Consider the following 24,124-nt stretch of genomic DNA (forward strand, 5'->3'; position numbering starts at 1 on the left):
CCCACTTGGCTATCTAGCCCAGTTCGAGTCTTGCTGAGAAGAGAGAACCGATCTTCAAAGTATGATCCTCTCACGGAGGAAGTCGAATTGCTGATGTGTAACCCCCAATATGCCGTCGTACGGTTGCCCAGCGGTAAAGAGGAGACGGTCTCTCTAAGACGCTTGGCTCCCACCCCCTCCCCATCCACAACAACAAGTGAACCTTCGTTCTTCCCTCAGGGTGAAGATAATGAATATCCTCCAGAAACTCAAAACACGGAACTACCAGCCAACACCCCTACGGTGATACAAGAAAGGAAAGAACCCCTGGTAGGCTCTGAGGACCTCCGAGCGCTTCCTCTTGAAAATACCCCACTTGACGCTCAGGAACTCACTAGTGACTCCCAAACTGTAGAACAGGATAGTCAACCCCGTTACAACTTAAGAGAGAGAAGAACCAGGCCGAACTATAGAGTCTAGAGTTGTTTCTCTATTGCACTACCTATGTTCTACATAAACTGGCATTGTTTATCTCTTGCTACTGATACTAGAGTTTACTTTTCACTTACTTACGTACATGTTTACTTACTACACTATTTGTTAATACTTAAAACAGAAACTAGTAATTGTTTATAAGTCATACAATAGGTACTGGTTTTTAGGTTTCTTTGTATCACCATTTATTAATGTTTACAAGAGAAATTAATATTTCGACACTGTTTATTGATCTATTGTATTTCATGCACTGGCATTCTCTTTTTATTTATGCTATTGGCCTACTATATTACTATACTTGCTATTTTAATTCTAGGCGGGGTGAATGTGGTGAAATAGTTACTATTTGTTTATGTTTGTGTAACGTCGTGAGAATGTGTTCACAACATTGATCTAGTGTGCTACTGTCCAAGTCTCTTTCGTCAGTTCATGTGTCGTTCTAGTTTAATAAAGCCTTGTTTTAGGTTACTCTTCAGTGTTCCTTTATTTCTTATTACACCACATTAAAAAATGATCTAGTCAGAAGAAAATGATCATCAGCAGCTGCCTAGGTACTTTGAGCAGATGTTTCTCTGAGCATTGCGTTAAGAACCGGAAGTAGTTCGGACATGATTGCTTGTGGCTACTCTGACAGCTCCTTTTTTCTTCTTATTCAAATACGAGCAATTTAACATCTTACTACAAATAATTGTTCCAACAACTTACGTCTTCTTGCATTTTTCCAAATGTTCCGATTCTTATAAAGTATTCAATAAACTTGATCCGATTTAGTAGGAAGGCAGACTGAACTACAGGAAGACTTAGATCTCTCTGAAAAACAATAAGTTGTGTATTCAAGGTACTACTTTAATAAATACTTGAATAGCGAAGGAACTAAACACGTCGGCCTTCCACCATGAAACCTCGAGTTGGAATTCAGACTTTCATTTTTACAAAGCTTATTTCAGCTCTGTCTGTAATGTTAAAAGTATTTACTTGTTATTTCTCCCACACCCTATCTCGGATCAAGCTAAAATTTTGCAAATTTATTTATTTTCCCCTAGAACACAAGAATCAATTAAAAACAAGGTTACAAAGACAGTTTGTGTGGAAACACAAACTCAAAATCGGCTCCGAAGTAGTCCACCCAGGCATTTAAAAGTAAGAACATCATAATTAAATTATATCAAAGACAAATGGCAGAGAAGAATGGAGAAAGAAGGTTGACAGATCTTGTGTGGTGCCCCAGCGGTCCAGCAGACCAAAGGATAGGTGAAAGTGAATGTGAAGTTTAATGCGAATCTGAACTAACTGATGTCTTATAATGAATATCTAAATGATCGAATTGTTTTTCAAAGGGTCAATCTCGTAATCAATTCCTCAAAAAAAACATTTCCGTAAAAAAAAATTACTATTCCTTAAGTTAATTACTCCGCCGTCGTAGTGTAGCACTGCAGTTCACGCGATAATATGAAACTTATTAATTGTTGTTTAAATTATGTCCAACTTATATGCATAATAAAAAGATTTTTTTCTCTAAAAATACAGTAAACATTATTTTCGTGTAAATGTAGTAGTTAGTAATACAGAACTTACATATTGTAGCAAATGTAAAAAATAATTTTAACAAAAAGTGTAAAACCATTTGCATAAATGTGTTAAAAATATGGTAAATAGTCATCTGCCCTACTAAAGAACCTCCCGTGTTTTTACTATTAATAGTGAATAATTGTAAAAGTGGTGTATTTTTTATGAAAAAAAAAACTGCTTCATTTAGAAAAACAAATAATTTTTCGCTTTTAGAAAAGAAAAAAAGTAGCCGTTGCATCAGAACTTTGAATGTTCTAAAATATTATGATGTCGGATTCTCACAATCTTTTCTAGTTTACGAGATCTAAACGGGACGGACGGACGGACAGACATTTCACATAAAACTAATTGCGTCTTTTCCCCTTTCGGGGGCCGCTAAAATAGTTAATTAACTTTTGGTAATTAATTATTTTGTTTGGTATCTCTACCAAGGGAAAGTAATTGTAGTTGACTGATTTGGTAGTATAAGTTGAATTAGCCCACCTGCTATTTTCATAAGCATTTTTCTCTGGTACAGTTGTTAGTAGGTTGGCTTTAGGAGGCTTTAGGAGGCTAGAGCCTTCGAGTTCGAATTCAGGTCGTTCAACTTTTTGTTTTGCTTTTTATTTTAAATTGCATATTTACACAGTTACCACCCTTCTTTCTCCCCCACCCCTATTTCCAACTGGCCCAGACACGTGATGTGAACAAAGAGTAATTGAGAAAGCTCAAAGCATAAAATTGTGCTATACCCTACGCGTACCGTCACAAAAAACAATTGGTAAAAACATTTATAATCGCAGAGATATAGGCTATTATTGTTAGTCTATATCAATTACAAATTTAATGACATGACTGATCCAAACTAATTGATACAATTACGCTTAATATAATCTTTGTTTTATTCTTTTTAAGCATTTTTTAAATATTTTTTTTATGTCTTTGAATCGGATAAACAGACAGAAATAACTTGATGCAATTTCACTCAATGTAACATCGTTTTTATTTTGTTATTTTAAAAAAGTATTTTAAAATATTTGACTTGTTCTAAAACTAATCAAGCACAAGTGAAGTTTGAGGAGTTAGTGCCTAAAATAAAATAGCAGCACTAGAGGACAATGAAGAGAAGGCTAGTGCAAGTAAATACAGTTGAATGTTGTTCCAACCACTGGCGGATCCGGGGGGTGGGGGCGGTAGGGGCGATCAAAGGGGGGGGAGGACGAATTATAGTATAGAATTCACACAATTTGTATTCGAATTTACTACTTATGTTAATAATATATACTAATTATTTATATTTCAACCTATTTTTAGATTATTTCGCCCCCCCTTCTAGTATTTTGGCCGATTTGGTAGGGTCGGGGGGGGGGGGCGATGGCATCAATCCGCCCCCCCCCCCACCATAAACTTTCGAGTGGAGGGGGCGGTCCTATTTATTTGTAGAAATCACAGTTTGCTAACAGAATCAATTAAATATCTATATGATTAAAACTTGTTATTGGTATTTTAACCGGTCTTTATATAATTTCGTTCACCTGTTGGCCGATTGGAAGGGGAAGAGAAAATACCTCCACCGCCCTTCCCATCTAAACCCTTTTAGTGGGGGGGGAAGTTCTACTTTCAAGGAGAAATCATAGTATGTGAACAAAATTAGTCGAATATGTATATAATATAAACAGGTCGAAGTGCGATACATGCAATCCCCTTCCCCCCATCGGACAAATCAATACTTTTTCTTTTTGTATTATAGTAAGAAATTACAAAATTAAAAAAATCTGTCACTAATATAATTTATATATGCTATAAAGTAAATTCTTATATCGAGTCGCCCAACCCCTATTCTTTAATGCAAAATGCAATCAATAGCAGAAATTATAAAAAGGAGCGTGAATTAATAGTTTTCATTTTACCGCCCTTGCCCTTTCCAGACAGAGTTTGTGTAATTTGACATGAATTTATCATAACTATTTTAAGAAAGACTTTGCATTGGAAAAGTTATAATTCAAACGAAATTTTTCAATATAACAGTCACGGTTGAGATGAGTTCAAAAGCCAGATAATCTTTTCCTAGTCGACATTTTCCAACCTTTACTCTATCTCATATTTTTCTAGTTAAATAAATTTAGGAGTATAACTCACAATGTATGCTAGAATTTTATTGAATATTATTAATCGAATTTTTTTTTTCGGCGGCGATCCTCAAAACCTTAATCTAAATATGTGGTGTATCTAATCTTTTCAAAGAACAAATCGGTTTTATTTGCAATGTATTAAGGGACTATAAATTCATATTAGAATATTTTTCTCATTATTCAAATGGCACTTTATAATAGAATGAATAATAAGCTGTAGGGCACGAGAATGCGTTATTGCAGTGAAGAATGCCAGAAAACGCTTTTAGCGTCGAGGCTTCGCCCCGAACCTCATTGATGAATAATAAGCTGTAGATGTCAGGAGAATGCGTTTCTGCAGTGAGAAATGCAAGAAAACGCTTTTGGCGTCGGGGCTTCGCCCCGAACACCACTAATAAATAATGAGCTGTAGATGTCAGAAGAATGCGTTTCAGCCGTGAAAAATGCAAGAAAACGCTTTTGGCGTCGGGGCTTCGCCCCGAACCCCACTAATAAGTAATGAGCTGTAGATGTCAGGAGAATGCGTTTCAGCCGTGAAAAATGCAAGAAAACGCTTTTGGCGCCGGTCGCCCCGAGCCCCACTGAAGAAGCTTACAGCGCTCTCCCAGACCCCCAAGCTTGCAAGAGAAAGACTGTTTTTTTTTCTTTTTTTTTCGCGAAGATTGAGAAACAGTCTTATTTTATTCTCATATATCGAATATATATATATGCTGTACGCACGTTTATGCATAGGGTTAAGGTTTACTGGGCGTTAGGGTTAGGGTTTGGAAAAAAATCGCCCCCCCACTCCAAAGTTCTGGATCCGCCAGTGGTTCCAACTGAAACCTTTTTCTTAAACCTCATTGTCTGGTATCATTTAATAGTACAGACAATACCAACACAATCATCACTTATTGGTAGCTAATTGTAGTGAACAGAAAATGCTGGATAATGATCCCTCGCACCGGTACGGCGTACCGGCACCTTTTTTCAATGTGGGTAAAAACAATTATACTTTTCTTGTATTTTAACGTTTATTATTAATTAATTTATTAGTTGTTAAAAGTTAGGCCATACATCACTGAGTACTGTCACCTAATTTTTTTTACAAAAGATAGATAGATAGATAGATAGATAGATAGATAGATAGATAGATAGATAGATAGATAGATAGATAGATAGATAGATAAGTAGGGTAGATATATATTATTTTGTATTCTGCCTGAAAGAAAAACAAAGGGTCCTTATTATTGTTTTGAAGAAACTTCTGGTTCCAATATGTTTTACGTGGGCAAGGGGTGAGGGTTAAGATTCGACCCCTTTCCCCCAAAATAAAATACGTTATTTTGACCTACTTTCCTTCCAGGTTAGGTTCCATCAATATGGTTTTCAGACTCCACCCGCCCACTAGCTGTGAGAAAAAGAGTGTAGATATAATGGTGTCTTATAAACATATATGTAAAAGAAATGTTGTGAGTTTTCCCTAGAAAGGGAGTATTTATTGTTGGTTGTAAAGAGAGAGCATTAATTTAATGTTTGTCTGGTAGAATGATGTAAGATAAGCGGCGCTGTCGTAAGCTGGGTAAAATACACCAGACGACTCCAGATTGCCAGAGTGTAAAGGCGTGTTTTTGTAGCGAGTTAGATTTTGTTCAAAATATCAATTAATATTTGTATATCTACTAAAGTCTAATACATTTTATTTTAAGTTGAATTTGTCTATATTGTAATAAAAGTTACATTTAGCTTTGTTGACAAAGAAGTTATTCAAGTTATTTTAAGTTTTATAAGTTTATTTATATATAAAGGACTTTTTGTGACGGTACGCAGCAGTACGGTGTACCGGCACCTTTTTCAATGTTGGTAAAAAATATTACTTTTCTTTGTATTTTAACGTTTATTATTAATTCATTTATAATTAAAAGTTTGGCGATCCATCACTGAGTACCGGCACCTAATCACTGAGTACCGGCACCTATTTTTTTTACAACTTGCAGATTTAAAGATAAAGAAGAAAAAGCGATTCAGCAAAACCTGCAGCTTCGGTGCCCGAAAGACAGAAAATTATTAGAATTATATCTCCATACCTTGCATCCACTGGTGTCTACCATGGGGATACTCTGTATGGAGAAAGCCGTTCATTTAGGTAGATCTACTTACTAACATCCTATCAGGTAAAACATACTTCTGAGCCACATCGAAGCAGTCTAGTTCTACACACAGCTTCAGCAACCTCCATTTCTTCTCCGGGTAAACTGAAAATGAGATTCACATTTATTTTTATTAGAGTCTACCAAATTTTTCCTTTAGGCAAAACTCTTTTTTATCTTCACATTGTATTATTATTATTATGTTCGAAACTAAAGACTATTCATTCTCTGGCACTGCCAGTGTCGAGATTCGTTAAAGAGAAACAAAATTCATTGTGGTCCCTTTATCATGACCTCTGGAATTTCATTAAAAACCATCTTAAAAGCATTATAGAAAATCATATACCAACTAAATACACATCAAACAAAATAAATAAATGCTGGTTTAATAATAGACTAAAGAAGCTTTGTAAACAGAAGGAAAACCTATATAGAAAATTTAAAGAAACTAATGCAGAAAGAGTTTACAAAAAGTATATAAAAATTAAACACTTAACCCAAAAAGTAAGCAGACAGCTGCAGAGTGAATACATAAACAATGTAATATCTAAAGATAACAACAAAAACCTATGGTCATACATTAAGTCTAAGAAAATGGAAACAACAGGCGTAGCGCCATTAAAAGATGAACATAACATAATACATAATGATAATGAAACTAAAGCAAACATTCTAAACAAATACTTTGCATCAGCATTCTCAGCCCCAGGAGACAAAGACATATTACTGAATTTGAACCAAGTAGACAACATAGAAGATATAGTAGTACAAGAAAATGGAATTCAAAAACTATTAGCCAACACCAAACCAAATAAAGCTTCTGGACCTGATGGTATTCCAGCTAGATTACTCAAAGAACTAAGTAATGAGCTAGCCCCAGTGTTCAAAATACTCTTTCAGGCTTCACTTAACCAGGGCAGAGTACCAAAGGACTGGAAAGAAGCTAATGTCACCCCCCTATTTAAAAAAGGAGAAAAATCTGACCCAGGAAACTACAGACCAGTATCACTTACCAGCATCACATGTAAAATCCTAGAACACATAATATGTAGCAACATCATAAACCACTTAGACAAACATAATGTCCTCACACCATACCAACATGGCTTTAGGAAATATAGATCATGTGAAACACAACTAATAGGACTAATTGATGATTTTTCAAAAGGTTTAGATAATAGCAAACAAATAGATGCTATCTTACTAGATTTTTCTAAGGCTTTTGACAAAGTTCACCACCATAGTTTGCTTAAAAAATTAAAATATTTCGGCATTAATGGTCCACTGCATCAGTGGATTAAAGACTTTCTGATAGGGAGAGAACAAACTGTAATAATAAATGGTACTAAATCAACACCGATAACAGTAAACTCAGGTGTACCTCAAGGAACAGTCTTGGGTCCACTACTATTTTTAATTTACATAAATGATTTACCAAATTGCATTACTTCAGGAACAAAAGTCAGATTATTTGCAGACGATTGCATAATATATAGAACAATAAAAACAACACAAGACACAGATATTTTACAAAGAGAATTAGATGAATTACAGAAATGGGAATCAAATTGGAGCATGTCTTTCCACCCAGAAAAATGTCAGTTGTTAAGAGTAACAAAAAAACTAAAACAAATTAATTCCACTTATCTTATTCATGGCAAACCAGTAACACAGACTAAAAACGCAAAATACCTAGGTGTTATAATAAATGAAAAACTGTCATGGAATCCACATATTGATGAAACTACAAAAAAATCAAACAAAACATTAGTATTTATTAAAAGAAATTTCTATAAATCAAATAAGAACATAAAACTAAAATGTTATTTAACCTTGGTTAGGCCAATAATAGAATATGCATCCTCTGTTTGGGACCCTTCAACTCAAGAAAACATTAAGAAACTAGAACAGACACAAAATAGAGCAGTGCGATTCATAACAAACGAATATTCACATTTGACTAGAGTAACACCTTTAGTAAAATCACTAAATTTAGAAAGCCTTCAGGACAGAAGGCTCAAAAGTAAAGTAGCAATAATACATAAAACACTGAACCATAATCTTCAAATACAAAAACAAAATTTAATAAAATACTCTGAAAGACACAAAGATAAAGGCACATTCCTCGTCCCATATGCTAGGACAAATTTGTACAAATACTCCTTCTTCCCTAGTGCTATTAGAGCATGGAATGGGTTGCCTGAGCTAGCCAGGAAAACCAGTGACTTGGCAGAATTTAAGTCATTGGTTAATATGCATGACTAAATGCATGACGCGTAGGACGTAATCATCTTCTTTTTTGAAGTAACGTCTGTATTATATAAGATAAGATAAGAAGATCAGTTTCCATTGAGGAATTTTCTGGCAATGTGGCAGGTCTGCAGCAGAACCACCCTCTGACATGCAACGAGGATGTTCCTAGAAATGTTAAGGGCCTTGAAGGTATCTCTGACGTCAGTGGTCATTATCCCCTTCGTTGATATAAACCAGTAGTTCCCAAACTTTGTTGTCTCGTAGACCCCTTGCCATGTTTTCTGGTTTTAGGTAGACCCTCTGCTTAACATGCACATTTTTTCAAAGTCATCAACATTTAAAAAAATAATTTCTAACCGTAGTGAGTTGAAAAGGGAACAAATAATTTAAAGCAACATACAAAGTTATAGAGATCTATCTTTTTATTGACAAAATTCAAATTAAAAACCAATTAAAATAACATTTAATATTGTTGTAACCACGCTCCTGCACTGACCAACGTCCACCACCCTGTAGGGCACCTGAATCTGTTCCGGACGAACAGATCTGAGAATGGAGCAATGTTGTAACCACGCTCCCGCGCTACACTAATGGTGCGCATCTGAGCACTACTGAACACGACTAGAAAAGACATATTGAGACAGGAAGAAGGATTGTTGTGAGCCGGCTAAAGAGTCATGGGAGTCTGAGCAGTCTGGTGCTGAGTGCTGTCCTGTGTGATACTAGGAAACTGTGTGGGAGACCTGAAGCGACACTGGGAAGTGTGTCGGTGGTCTGTTCTGTGTTCTGGTATGAAGTAGGACTCTTGGAACTTAAGACATATTACTCTCTGTGACTTTATAGCAGACGTCCAAGTCTAACTAGTAACTATTACTATTTGTTGATGTTGATGCTTATACTAAATAAATACATCGTTTACTGTTGTCGACCTGTCTTTCGTTGAGGGCCTGCCTTAGAGAGTTACAACAATATCTATTGCTGGAATCACCAAACACACTAGAAATGTTTTTCTGTATTTCTTGATCTTTTCCGTGTGGCACAAATATGGAGTCAGCGGAACTGTTTTCATAACTGAATGGGGCGAAGACGAGTAACTGGTCGTGAGGTTTGCGCGCTGGACTGTCGTTCGGATTTATCGATGGTCGAGAGTTCAAATTCTGCCCGCTCCCATCCCCCGTCGTCCTGCGGGAGGTTTGGACTAGGAAGTAAACTATCTTCAACTCTGAAGGAACATCCGAAACATGTAAAACATTTTACAAAACTGTCGCCTAAACCAGTAACTTCGAGCAGGAGGGGCTCGTTAGCCTTGGCTTGCAGCCCACCTAGCAGAAGGAAAACTTAATTCAAACCTCTTTTGCCTTGCAACTATACCCAAACAAGGAACATTTTTCATGGGTCAATCCTGAGGAAAAACACGGTGGCGGCGACCCTTAAGTAGTTTGCAGCACACAGCGTTACACCCTATCAGAACCTTTGACGCCGCTGATCTCAAACTGTATATATTACTATATATGTCGTTTGCAGGAATTACATAAGAAGCTTTTAGTTTTACAGCTATGCCATCCTTGTGCCCTTGAACTGTATTGTTGTTTAAAGAAATTATTTTATTAATATCATATGTAGGTTTGTATAAAAAAGTTTTTAAAACTACAAAGGTTGGTAAAATCAATGTTTTATCTTTAGTGTTTTCCGTATTTAGCTATAAGTAAAGAGATACTGTAAGACGTTTAAAAACCATTATCTTCTCTATATGATGTCGAAGAGAAATTGTGAGGGTCTATTCTTAACTTTATTTTGGGTGTTCAAAAGTTTTTCAAATTTGTATATATTTTGTCATTGTGGCATTGTCTCAGATGATCCTCCAGCGTCATTGGTTCCATATCTTCCTAAAAAGGCACTTAGACAACCGTTTGTTTGACAAGGAAGGAACGAATCCCAGTTTGAAATAATCAACGCTGTACAATCTACATTTCTTTGTTAAACATTAGTTACATTTAGACAAAAATAAGTAATTTAAATCATTATTTAAATAAAATACAATTTTTCGTTTGAATAGCAGGATAAATATTTAAAGGTTTAACTAAAGTAAAAACAAAGTAAAGTTCCCCTTTCAGACCTATATTAGTATATGAAAGAATTACATTAATGGGATATACATATTAAAGTCACGACCTACTGAAATGAAATCCATTATCGCAGACCCCCGTTGACATCTCTTAGACCCCCAATTTTCCCTTTCGTAGACCCCTTTGAAGTCTTCGTAGACCCCTGGGGGTCTATATAGACCACTTTGGGAATCACTGATATAAACAATGGGGTAAATTGTTATTTAGATAACTTCCATAAACGCTTAATCTCAAAGCCTAGGTTCCTATATTTTCTTTGTTTTTCCATTTCCGTTTTTCTTAAATTATGAGACAGTGGTGAGGCGAGGTCAATAAAAAAAAAAACGGTTTTTATCTTTATTAATATTATTATTGCTTTTGTAAAGCACGCAAGTGGTTTCGAATCTCATATCATACAATCATTTTGAACATTATGAGTATTCTATTTTTAAATTTTAAAAGCCAATCATAACACGCTGATAGCTGATTACGTCACACTCTAGAGTCTAAAGAATGAAAATGGAGTAACGGATGTTTTTAATGTAGTTTGATCAAATTATTTGATCACAAGAATGAATTATGTTTGGCTTCAATAAAGTAAGAGTAGCTTATAAGTGTGTATCTAAACATTTGAAATTGACAAAGTATACTTCACAATAAAGTCTAATCTACAGTGAGATGACTTCTTGAATACTTGTACTGTCTTCAAGTGTCTTATACATATTCGTTAGTGTTGTTTTTACTATTTGTCATGAGTTTCTAAGCCTGTTGACATTTGATACTCAAGAATTCTTGTGTAAAACCTTTTTTCCTTGCTCTATTTTTTTAAAGCTCACCAAAACTTGTACAATTATATTTTATAGCCATCTTGTCGTTTCTTGTGACAATCTCTCTCTCTCTCTCTCTCTCTCTCTCTCTCTCTCTCTCTCTCTCTCTCTTCACTTTTTTCTGTTATGTTAACTTCTTAAGGAAGATCTGCAAATCCTGAGATTTTGTAGTCTGGCCTTATCAAATCTGTTTACATCAGGCTGGTGGTGGCTGCAGCATTATGTGTCTGCAAATGTTCGACTTCATAGCAAAGTTGAAAAGAAAATTCTACTATCTCTATATATATATATATATATAGCTGCCATGCTATAAGAAATGACTTTTCGCCATCTAGAAGCTTGGCATCAGTCAAATCAATATCCGAACTAGAACGACGATACTGTTTGAGAAGTTAATGTCTACATTAACAACAAGAATACTCAATGTGGAACCAGCACCAAGACAACATGTCTTCCCTTTTTTAAACAGAAGTCTGGTAATAAATAAAGCTATCTGGACTCACGAGGTCCTCAGGGCTCACAAAGATCTTCCTTTAGGGTACAGTACCAGGAAGAGGAAGAAGAAGACGACAGGGAAAGCGATGGCAAGACAACATCAAAGAATGGACAGGCCTGTCAGTGAATGAAATTACATCCAGGGTAGGGGACAGAGAGGAATGGATAAAGGTGTTGACAGTTCTTGTGTGGTGCCCCAAGGGTCCAACAGACAAAGGGATAGGTAAAGATATCCAGTAAGAAAAAAAAATTAATTGTTCTTTAATTGATGCCCTTTAAAGTAATCTTGAAGCTATTTAAATGTGCTTTAACTAAGTGTTACCTTTCAATATAGACAATAGAATTTGTTTGTTCAGTCCATAATCACTGAGAGTCAGATCTGCTTCAAAGACGGTTGAAACTGCAAATAAATCTTTCAAGTCTTCCTCTGAAAATGTCATAACATTTGCACTGACGCAACCAGACTTTGGTTGTTTAACTTGCTTGTGTGAGTTTACATTGTGAAGAGCACTTCCTACAGAGCAGTTCTCATTTGGAACATCTAGATCTAGTTTGGCCAACTCATGCTGGAAATCTTGGTAACTCCTGTAGTAAGATGTGTTACAAACATGTAAATACATTAATACCAAAATAGAATTAAACTTGTTGTATTCTCTGTTCTGAACAATATTTCTCAATATTATTTAAAATGTCTTTTGTTAAAATGTATGTTCTTTTTTTAAATCAAAGCTTGAAACAAAATAAAGTCTATAGCTGGTTTGTTGCAGCACATCTGAATTGTCTTACCATTGCTCAAGTAGACCACTGGCCAATGTATCTGCTAAACCACCACTTCCCTAGAACATAAAGATTAAAGAAAAAATTTACATGGTCTTAATATCTTAGTATAATAACATCCCACATAATAAATTTCTCAGTCGTTAGAGCGATAAACAGATCGAGGAAAGAAGAAAAAGATTTTTAAAATTATTTAATCAATCTGTCTGTCTGGTAAAATGTTTGTATACGTTATTTCTCCCACAACAAATTTCTGATCAAGCTGAAATTGTGCGCAATTATCTCTTTTACCTGACAACATAAGAATCAATAAAAATAAAAAAAGTCACAAAGATAGTTTGTGTGGAAACAGATACTCACAATCGGCCACCGAAGTTCACTCAGGCAGGTAAAAAGGAAGCTTTCAATATTTTTATCAAGAATATCAGAAGCTATGAACTAAAAACTATCAACAACCCCAATTTGTTTTCAGACACTACAAAAAGAAAACAAACAAGATTACAAAGACAGTTTGTGTGGAAACACAAACTCAAAATCGGCCCCCGAAGTGGTCCACCCAGGCAGGCTTCAATATTTTCAGAAAGAACATCCAAATGAAATTATATCAAAGACAAATGAGAGATAAGAATGGAGAAAGAAGGTTGACAGATCTTGTGTAGTGCCCCAACGGTACAGCAGATCAAAGGATAGGTGCAAGTGAATGCAAAGTTAGATGTGAACCTGGCCTAACTAGTTACCCTTTCAGACCTTGTGATCTATAGGGCAGATGATGTAAAGTTCATCTGTTTTTGTGGCCTACGGTTAACGAGGGTGTCATGTAGACAGCACAACGACCAACCGCCTTTACTTTTCCCCAACTAATATCAGGTACCCATTGGAGCTGGGTGGACTCAGAGGCGCCTAATGATTCCAAAGTTGAAAATCCCAGTCTTCACCAGGATTCGAACCCGGGGTCCCCGGTTCGGAAGCCAAGCGCTTTACCGCTCAGCTACCGCGCCTCTCCTGGCCTAACGGAAGTCTTATAATAGATGTAATTGTTTTGAAAAGGATCAATCTCTTATTCGAATGCACACACACACACACAAAAAGAGATATCAATAGGGCACTACAAAAATTGATCACGAAAATGACGTTTACAAGATTACTATTCGTTTTAACTTAGGTCTAACTTATAATGCATACTAATTAGCTTTTTCTCTTTAAAAAAAATGCTTGCATAACTGATTTTAAAAATTAGATTTTTTTCGCTTTCAGAAAAAAAAAGTAGCCGTTGCATCAGAACTTTGAATGGTCTAAAATATTGTGATGTCGGATTTTCAATATCTTTTCTAGTTTACGAGATCTAAACGGGACGGACGGACAGGCGGACAGACATTTCGCACAAAACTAATAGCGTCTTTTCCCCTTTCGGGAGCCGCTAAAAAACGACAGTTTTGCGGATATTTTCATAATATCAGAAGAAATGAACAACATAATACAGCGTAATACGGAGATACGAGCGTATATTAATTTTATTATTTTACATTGTGTATATTTATATGTATCAATAAACCGGTGATTGAGAGGATACAGTTCAACTTGAACCTGGCTTATCTGATGTTATTGAATGACTATCTAATTGATCGTTTCTTAAAGAGTTAAACTTTTATCCAAGGCCTAAATGAATGAAATGTTCCCTTCGGTTAAATCTCTAGAGTCTAGAGAGTCATTTTTATGATATGAATGGCACTGCAAGAGTATACTAATAAACACTGCTTATTAAATGATGTTCTAAATTTTATTCGACTTATATGCATACTAAATATACTCTTTCACTTTTAAAACAAAAGTAAACATTTTATTTAAAATATAAGTAGCTTGTGTTAAAGATATTTAGTAATAGAAATATTTTTTTCAAAACATTTTCTTTGAAAGTAACAAAAAGTGTACATAATTATATATAATATGTACAACACAGTATAGTACTGCTTAATAGAATGTATAGGCTTACGTCTATTAGGTCTTGTATATCACAAAATGAAAGAGTTGAACACAAAGTTTCGCCTAACTTACCTTTAAAAGAATAACATTTAGTCTTTTCAGTTGGCAGGCTTTTTCTTTCGCTTTGTCATGTCGCACAAGTTCTAGTAATTTCCTTAAAGTTCCCTGGTCACCATTTGTTAGAATTACACTTTCAAAGTACGTGTCATCCGTATCTATTAAATTGAGATATAACAAGTAAACATTGAATGATAATAAGAAATAATGATGACAACGTACGCAATTATATAAACAATGCAAATTAGCTCCGAACACATGGAACAATGCTGATTACATTTTAGATATAAACAATGTTATTTTTTCTCGCTTTTTTGTCATATTTTTAAGGTAAAAAAGCAAACTATAAATTTCTTTTTTAAATACAAAGCTTATATTAAGCGAAGAGAGGCCACTGTTTAATTGTTGTCATTTCTATCAACATGGTAAGTTTTATCTCTTATTTTTCTATCGAAAACTAAATTATTGATTAACACTAAATGATCAACTATTTTGTTTTGTTTTGTTGTTTGATTCATGTATTGTCATCGATAATGAATAACTGTGCAAAATTTTTATTGAACTCTTTCTCTCCTAACTGACGATACCAGCGTTGATTCCACCAGAATGTGGTAAATAATTAAGGAGAAAAAGAGTTAACTTGATCCGATAATGGGAAGTGGGATCAACAAAATGTGTAAAAGAATACACATAGACGGACAGACAGACAGACGGAGTGAGTTAATGTTAATATAAGCTTGGTATTAAAAATGATTAGAAATAGTTTGACATGATTTTTTTAAACAATAAAAACACTAAATAAAACATTTTAAACAAATTATTTGCAACATGTATGGATATAACATTAAACAAAAAATAGCATAATTACTTATGTATAATTTTACAAAATAGACGACTTTACATACACAATGTAGTTAGAGTCATTTCGTATTTTGACTATATATGGTATAGCCAAAATATAGTTTTTTCTCTTTGACTATTTATAAAAAAAATTTAATAGACATACCAAACGTGAGTTCTAATATGCTTTTGATTGTTTTGTGTGTTTTATATGTATCAGATGGCAGCGGAGCAAGGCTCGAACCTGAGACCAGTGATACGTCAATCCAGAGCGCATACTACGCGACCAGGTACGACTATATAACATCATATGAAAGCTATAATTAGACTTATTGAACTTCATAACAGATTTTTGGACGTTCCTTAAACACAGTCAAGACCAGTCAAGAATGACTCTCGCCACCGGACTGACTGTGTCAGTTTTAAATTAATTAATTGTCATTTTCTGAGGTAAACTGGCAGAAACTGAGAGATATTCGCGACATCCAAAACGGAAACAAGACTTCAGTTATTTGATTTCTCATGTCAGCAAAACATTTTATTTTCAATTGGGCTGCCAAATCAATCTCAAATATAATATTACCAACAATACTTTTACATACATAATACATATTGTATACATTACCTGGTGTATTTAGAATGCCTATGCTTTTAGGTATGCTAGTGTAAGCTAGGCGTACAGAACTATAGGGGAAAGTTGGTGGCCACAAAGAAATGTCTGAGTAAAACTAGAGAAAATACATACATAGATTAATACATTTGTAGATCAACTATACACAGACATGCTTATAAAAGACACATTTTAAAAAAAATTAAACTGCTAGGAACTAAGAAAGTTTCATGCAAATTAAAAAGAATGTTATTGATAAGTTTGTAACGTTTCATTAGAAATGTAGATCATTTATAACTCAATCTCCTGGAGGATGGAGAACTCGAAACCATCGCGAGGACAGTCCGAAGCGCATAACCAGGCTGCTATTTGGTTCTTTGCCATTTAAATAAAATGGAGAAACAATATAATATCCCATTATAAAATTAACATGTATTGAATTAAAACATCCCTTGTTGGCATTTATTAATAATGTTGTGACTATAGTAATTACCAAAGCAGTTCTGAAATTTTTTATCAATCTTTTAAACATCTATCTTTATAGCTTATCATCTATCTTTATAAATTATCATTTATCTCTATAGCTTATCATCATGTGGTGTATCCAAAGAAATACACAACAAAAGGTCAATGAAAATCACATAGACTTAGAGCTTTTTATCTGCTTTTCTGAATGGTTTGTTTGACATGTTTCGGATGTTTCTTATGAATTGAAGATTATTACATCCTAGTCTAAACCTCCAGCAGGACAACAGGGTATAGAATTGGTCAGGTTCCAACAAGGGACCATTGAGGCTGTAGTCCAGAGTGCATACTGCATGGCCAGGTAACCATCGGGACTTTTTGGATTTATTTTTTTAAGCGAAGAAACCGCTTTATATACACCATTTATGAAAATAAAATAGGTCATAGCTTGGTCTACAAATCTACGTTAATTAGATAATGTAAACTCCATCTGTCTATAAATATTGTATTCTATGTAAGTGGATCTTACCTTATTCTATGTAAGTGGATCTTACCTTAGGTTTTAGCTGTTTAGGTAAAACATATGGTTGATTTGTGCTTTCAATTATATCTGTACCTTCATAGTCACTTACAACCCAGGCACCTTAAGATAAATATATATTCATGTCATAGGGGAAGGGAAGATTTTTTTGTGGAGGGGTGTAGAGGAGAGGGAAGGGAGTAAAAATATAATTTAAAAAAAAAGGAGGATCCTTAAGTCCTATAAATATAACACGTTCTCTTTTTTTTTTAAATAAATAGAAACTCTAGAACCACTGCTCTGACCCATGAACCTGCTGTCCCCTCACATGTGTGAGCTTTTAATTTATGTAGAAATAAATAGAAACTCTAGAACCACTGCTCTGACCCATGAACCTGCTGTCACCTCACATGTGTGAGCTTTTAGTTTATGTAGAAATAAATAGAAACTCTAGAACCACTGCTCTGACCCATGAACCTGCTGTCACCTCCCATGTGTGAGCTTTTAGTTTATGTAGAAATAAATAGAAACTCTAGAACCTCTGCTCTGACCCATGAACCTGCTGTCCCCTCATATGTGTGAGCTTTTAGTTTATGTAGAAATAAATAGAAACTCTAGAACCACTGCTCTGACCCATGAACCGGCTGTCACCTCACATGTGTGAGCTTTTAATTTATGTAGAAATAAATAGAAACTCTAGAGCCACTGCTCTGACCCATGAACCTGCTGTCACCTCAGATTTGTGAGCTTTTAGTTTATGTAGAAATAAATAGAAAAGTCTAGAACCACTGCTCTGACCCATGAACCTGCTGTCACCTCAGATTTGTGAGCTTTTAGTTTATGTAGAAATAAATAGAAACTCTAGAACCACTGCTCTGACCCATGAACCTGCTGTCACCTCAGATGTGTGAGCTTTTAGTTTATGTAGAAATAAATAGAAACTCTAGAACCTCTGCTCTGACCCATGAACCTGCTGTCACCTCAGATTTGTGAGCTTTTAGTTTATGTAGAAATAAATAGAAACTCTAGAACCTCTGCTCTGACCCATGAACCTGCTGTCACCTCAGATTTGTGAGCTTTTAGTTTATGTAGAAATAAATAGAAACTCTAGAACCACTGCTCTGACCCATGAACCTGCTGTCACCTCAGATGTGTGAGCTTTTAGTTTATGTAGAAATAAATAGAAACTCTAGAACCTCTACTCTGACCCATGAACCTGCTGTCACCTCAGATGTGTGAGCTTTTAGTTTATGTAGAAATAAATAGAAACTCTAGAACCACTGCTCTGACCCATGAACTTGCTGTCACCTCAGATTTGTGAGCAAATACTTTATATCAAAATAAATAGAAACTCTAGCTCTGACGTTATGAATTATGATTTACACGGTAATTAGTAGGGGTGAAGTTATTAAACCAAGAACAAGACAGAACAAGTCAGTCAGCTAGAGGCCAGGGCTTGAGATAAGTCAGTTGAAGTTATGTCTTAAGTTAAGTCTTCAGTCAAGTTGGTAAGCTAGAAACTGGTATCTCTTAGTGAATAGTTTAGTGAAGTAACCTGTGTAGTACGTCATAGCAAGAAGTTGTGCGTGTATTTTATTGCCTACGGACGGATATGACCCGCGGCCTGCGGGCCTTAGTTTGGTTATCAATGTGATCTAGTGGATTGGATTTAGATATCTGTCAAACATTTTAAAGATTTAGCCACGAAAATGAAAGTAGAATGTGAAAATGGGCTTACCGGTTTAGCTAACATATTCATTTTAAATATGACATGCTCCGAAAACGGGTTTAGCTGATTCATTACAAAATTTTGTTTTTTCCAGCGGGCAGCGGTGTAAAAATGTCCGGCTTTCAATCTGTTATTACGTTGATGGTGTACAGTACTTTCCAATAAAACACACAGACTCACCCATAAGTGGTATAAGCCTTATTGTCGTGTATACAGTTAGCCTAAGGAAATGGTGTATTGTTACTAATGGTGCTCAGTTGTTTGACAAGCAGGCCTATTTCAACTTAGGACAAATATACAATTTTGATATCTACCTTTATGAACAGTAATTACGTATGTTCATGAATTGTTCATCAGAGCTCCTCCAAATCTAAATTTAGCTTATGAAAAAGCGTCTTCGCTTATAAAAGATGCAGTCGCGGTTTAGTGGACAAATGAGACAGATTCTCAATAGGCTAAGTGACCAGCATTATTCTCACAAACAACAATCTCATGGTAATATCGCTACACGCTTGGTAGCACTCTGAAAAAAGTTACTTCGGCTAATATATTGGATAGTCTACTTATTATAGCAGCTTTACACACTTAGATTTACTGACGTGTTACAGTAATTCAATTGTAGGTCTAGTTTTTAAACTTTATTTTGTCTTTTTTTTTTGGGGGGGAGGGGTTCTCCTTGGAGGTTGACGTGCCTGGTAAAAAAAGGTAAAGTATTCCTTTCAGGTCACTGTTTCTTTGGTTGTTAATTAACGAATGTGTAATGTGGCCAGCACCACGACCAAACGCCTGTACTTTCCACGTTGGCTGGACCCGGGGGTGTCCTTAAATGCCAAAAATAAAAAAAATCCTAGCCTTTGCCGAGATTTGAACCCTCTAGGTTCGGAAGCCAAACACTTTACCTCTCAGCTCCCCCCCATAGTTATCTGGTATCCCTATGTAAATAGCAGTGTGTGTAAATGACCTAACTTGAGTATAAAGAACAATAAGTAAAGACAATAAAGTAAACAAGAAAAATATGAAAAATAATTTTAAAAAAACAAAGCTTATCTAAGTAGAAGAACTCCGCATTTAAAACTATATCCATAAAAATTATTACCCTTCTTAATTATGAAACAAAAAATTAATTAATTGCAAATAATGAATTGACTAATTGGTAATTTTGTTATTGATTCACGTTTTTTTTAGGTACAATATACAATAGTTTAATTTTTCAACTTGATCCGAGAATGTAATTGGCAGAAATTATTTGTAAAATTATCTAAGGGGACAAAACCCTAAATATTTAGCCTTGTCCCTGAATACTTAAGAATTAATTTCCCTAATCGGTATTTTAAAAAAAGTAATTACCAGTAATTTTTTGACTATTTTTTTTTAAATTATTCATGTATTGTCTTTGCCAATGAATGATTGTGCAAATTTTCAACTTGATCCAAAATGAGTGTGGGAGAAATAACGTACATTTAACACCAGACAGACAGGCTTGATATGACTAACAGACATAGTGAGTTGATACAAAAATGTGATTTGTTGTCTGTAGTTTGCTGTACATTATCAGAGGCTGTTCTTATTTTCTCGTATATTTACTTTATTAATGGAGTTTAGCGACTGGTTGAAAAACAGAGAGTGTTTGAAAATCATTAACAAGTGTAGCATGATCAAAATGTCTTTTCATGAACGCCAAGATAACTGACGACTTTTGTTGTACATTTTATCTTCTAAATAATGTTTTTACGTATGTGAATTTCAAACACAGTCTCATACTTACCAACATCATGAATAAACTGGATAAATCTTCTTCTCAGGGGTTGGGGTAAAATAATGATTCCTCCTTTGCCTGGAAAACAGTAAATAAAAAGTTATACTATGTAGATATATGAAAAAAAAACTCATTTGATCAGTTTTCCTGTTTCAAGAAACCTAAAAGGCTACACTCTCTAAGTAAAACACGAAGCGTTATTAGATTTCATTTTCAGGAGAGGATTGCTTTTTTTTTTAATGTATTTTAGAAGTTTCAAATATAAAAAAAATGTGTATATTTTCAAACACACAGCCTGTGGTCAGTCATAAACATTGTTTGAGTCAATATTTGAAGGAGTGAGGAACTTTAGCCGACACTTAAATTAAATTTATTTCACGTTTCAAGGAAAAAAAAGATTCACACATTTTATTATTCAACTCATTTTTCATCCTTTGTTAGCCTCCTGCAGATGTAAAATGACTAAAGTTGGTCTATTAAAATACTTTTTTTCATGTAACTTTAGAGCCCTAATTCTGGAGAGACATTCTCATCCACATAAAACGCAGGTTAAGTTGCCATTCGTTTTGGTGGTGGAGGAGCTAAACATCTCATTTGGCACGCTTTTCTTTCAGAGCTGAGACAAATACGTTTTCGCTGCCTTGACACCACTTACGTCACTGGCTTACTGCACTACACTTGAACATTTCTTTGCAAACATGAACAAGTTTTAATGTGAATCAATAGTCCTAATTAAACATTTGCGCACCGTCTTAATGTAGGCTCTATTGGCCGTTTCACTAAAGTAAAGGTTACCAACACGACTCAACTCAATTAAAGTGTAAGCAATTTATAAATCACGCAAAATACAATAACCAAAGATACATCTGCTAATTTTTTTTTCTTTCATAGTTCCATAATAAATAAATCTAAGTATTTGTAAGAGCTATGCTGCACGATCGTATTTATTACTAAGACCGAAAATAAAATAAGATACAAAAAAATGTATGATAGATTGGGAACAGCAATTCAAATCTTTGTTAAACAATATTAAACAAGTAAAAACGACAAATATTTATGAATCGCTTTGTAATACTTTATGCATGTTTATATCATTCACCGTAAGCATTGGAGAAAGAAAAATTACTGACTTGTGCTTCGCAGATGACATTGATGGCCTAGCAGGGACAGAAGAAGAACTAGCTCACTTAATGATGCGCATTGACAAGATTTCTGCAGCATATGGTAGGCAAATAAAGGCCGAAAAAAACAAACAAATTATGACCAATAGCTAACAAGGCTTTGAAAGGGGCATCAGTATTGAAGGTGAAAAGCTGACTACTGTTAGCAGCTTCAAATAGCTCGGAGTTATTGTCTCAGATAAGTGAACGAAACCTGAACTATTGGCCCGAATTGCACTGTCCACAGCAGCCCTTTAAAAACTTAAAATAATATGTAAAGACAAAGGCTTAGCCCTCGGCACCAAAATCGGACTGATGCGCTCCTTGGTCATTGCAAGATTTTTATAAGCTAGTGAGTCTTGGACGCTGACTGCAAATCTAGAGAGGAGGATCCTAGCAATGGAATTGAGATGCTACAGAAGGATCCTTGGTGTCACATTTAAAGACCGCATCTTAAACCAAGAGATTAGAGACAGGGTTACTGCAGCGATTGGACACCATGATGACCTGCTAACAATCGTAAAAAAACACAAGCTCAAAATCTATGGCCATATTACAAGATCTTTGGGGCTCGCAAAGACATTCCTTCGGGGAACAGTACCAGGAAAAAGAAGCAGACAGAGAAAGCGATGGGAGGACAACATAAAAGAGTGGACGGGACTGAAATCGAAAGAGGTTTTAACTAAGGCCAATGATAGAGTGGAATGGGAAAAAGACGGTCAACGAATATTGCATGGTGCCCCAACGGTCCAACAGACTAAGAATTAGGTTAAGGTTAAAAAAGGTAAAAAAAAAAATATCACTCACAGAGGGCTATGGTCCAATCATTTTATTTGGCTGCTGGGGGGGGGGGGGAGTATCAGGGAACAGGTTTCCTTGCTGTCTTTAAGGCGATCAACATAACTGTTCGAAGCTGGACTTAAAATCGAACACCACTTGATACGTCGCCCAGCGAATATTGTCCCTCAGCCACACACCATTTATTAGACTAATCTTTCAATCCACAAGGGGAATTTAAATAGATTTAAGCCCGTTTCCACTTCGCCAAAATATATATAATATCGACCATAGACTTATATATACCACTCTAGACTGGACATGGAGATTTTTTAACACTACAAAAAGTGTCGTGAAATTTTTTTAGAAAGTTGGATCAAGGCGTTGTTTTGTAAAGTAGTTAAAAGAAGTAAAAGCTATTTTTTTCAACCCTAACCTACGTAACATATAATTTAATTTTTAGATCTAGATCTAGTAATTGAACATCAAAAATAAGAGTACTCTCGTTTCATAATTATTATTTTGCAATTTTTAGATACATAATCTATAAAGATCTATATATATAAAGATATATATATATATATATATATATATATATATATATATATATATATATATATATATATATATATATATAATATATATATAGGCTAGTCTATGAGTCCGAAGATTAGTGAGGAATGCAGTATTTCCCGTGGCTGTGCATGCGCAGTCACAGCTGTGACCTACACATTTTGCCACATCTGGGACAAGCATAACCATTGTCCGCAGGTGGTCGATTTTCTTTTCTCCGTCTACGTCTTTCCTCGGCAGCAGATTTTCTTTCGGTCTCAAATGTGTATCCCGCGGCCTTCGTGCTCTCTTCTATGTCAGCCAAGGAAAGTTGAAGCCTAAGCTGGTCTTTGAAGCGTTTCCGTGGGGCGCCTCTGTTACGTCGACCACCCTTTAGCTCATCAAAAAAGACTGCCTTAGGCATACGTTCGTCTCCCATACGGGATACGTGCCCTACCCATCGCAACTGTCGGATCAAAAGAAGTCCCTCTATACTGTCCCAACCGCGTTTGCAAGGACATCGCTGTTTGTAGTGCAGTCTTGCCACCGTATGTCTATGCATATACTAACTGCAATATTAACTGTCTAAACGTAATCATTTAAGACGTTACACTGCAAAGACTTTCTTCAAAGTTTGGTCGCGTGGTGTCCACTTGGGACCGTCACAATGTAGTCATTGTTTTAAGCAAAAGCTGCAATGGAAAAAGACACAGCGAGAGCAACTGTTTTTCTTAGAAAGCCTTCTAATCGTCATGTACACTGACATTTATAACTAACCAAACATCACTGTGACTGTCATCTTCTACCAGATTTGCGTTTGCGCCTTTTTCTACATATTTGAAACCAGTGGTTCGTCATTTTGCAGAAATTACATTTGGTTCCTATTGCTGGACATTTTCCATTTTAGTGGTTCTTGCCGTATTTACTACATAATGTAT

The 24,124-nt window shown here is 35.3% G+C and overlaps 1 protein-coding gene across 7 annotated transcripts in view; it reads right to left on the reverse strand.

Moving 5' to 3' along the window:
- LOC106066222 (uncharacterized) overlaps positions 1–24,124 on the reverse strand; it is a 78,060-nt gene that overhangs the window by 49,775 nt on the left and 4,161 nt on the right. For all 7 annotated transcript variants that reach the window (XM_056003746.1, XM_056003747.1, XM_056003744.1 and 4 more), the window contains exons 6-13: positions 20,707–20,775; positions 17,247–17,335; positions 16,243–16,345; positions 14,793–14,935; positions 12,750–12,799; positions 12,286–12,548; positions 6,294–6,388; positions 1,180–1,284 (exon numbers count right to left, since the gene is read on the reverse strand). In XM_056003746.1, the coding sequence (XP_055859721.1) occupies positions 1,180–1,284; positions 6,294–6,388; positions 12,286–12,548; positions 12,750–12,799; positions 14,793–14,935; positions 16,243–16,345; positions 17,247–17,335; positions 20,707–20,775 (917 nt within the window). The remainder of the gene's footprint in view (positions 1–1,179; positions 1,285–6,293; positions 6,389–12,285; positions 12,549–12,749; positions 12,800–14,792; positions 14,936–16,242; positions 16,346–17,246; positions 17,336–20,706; positions 20,776–24,124) is intronic.

Source organism: Biomphalaria glabrata, chromosome 11 (genome assembly GCF_947242115.1).
Source record: "Biomphalaria glabrata chromosome 11, xgBioGlab47.1, whole genome shotgun sequence".
In the NCBI taxonomy this organism is placed as follows: domain Eukaryota; kingdom Metazoa; phylum Mollusca; class Gastropoda; family Planorbidae; genus Biomphalaria; species Biomphalaria glabrata.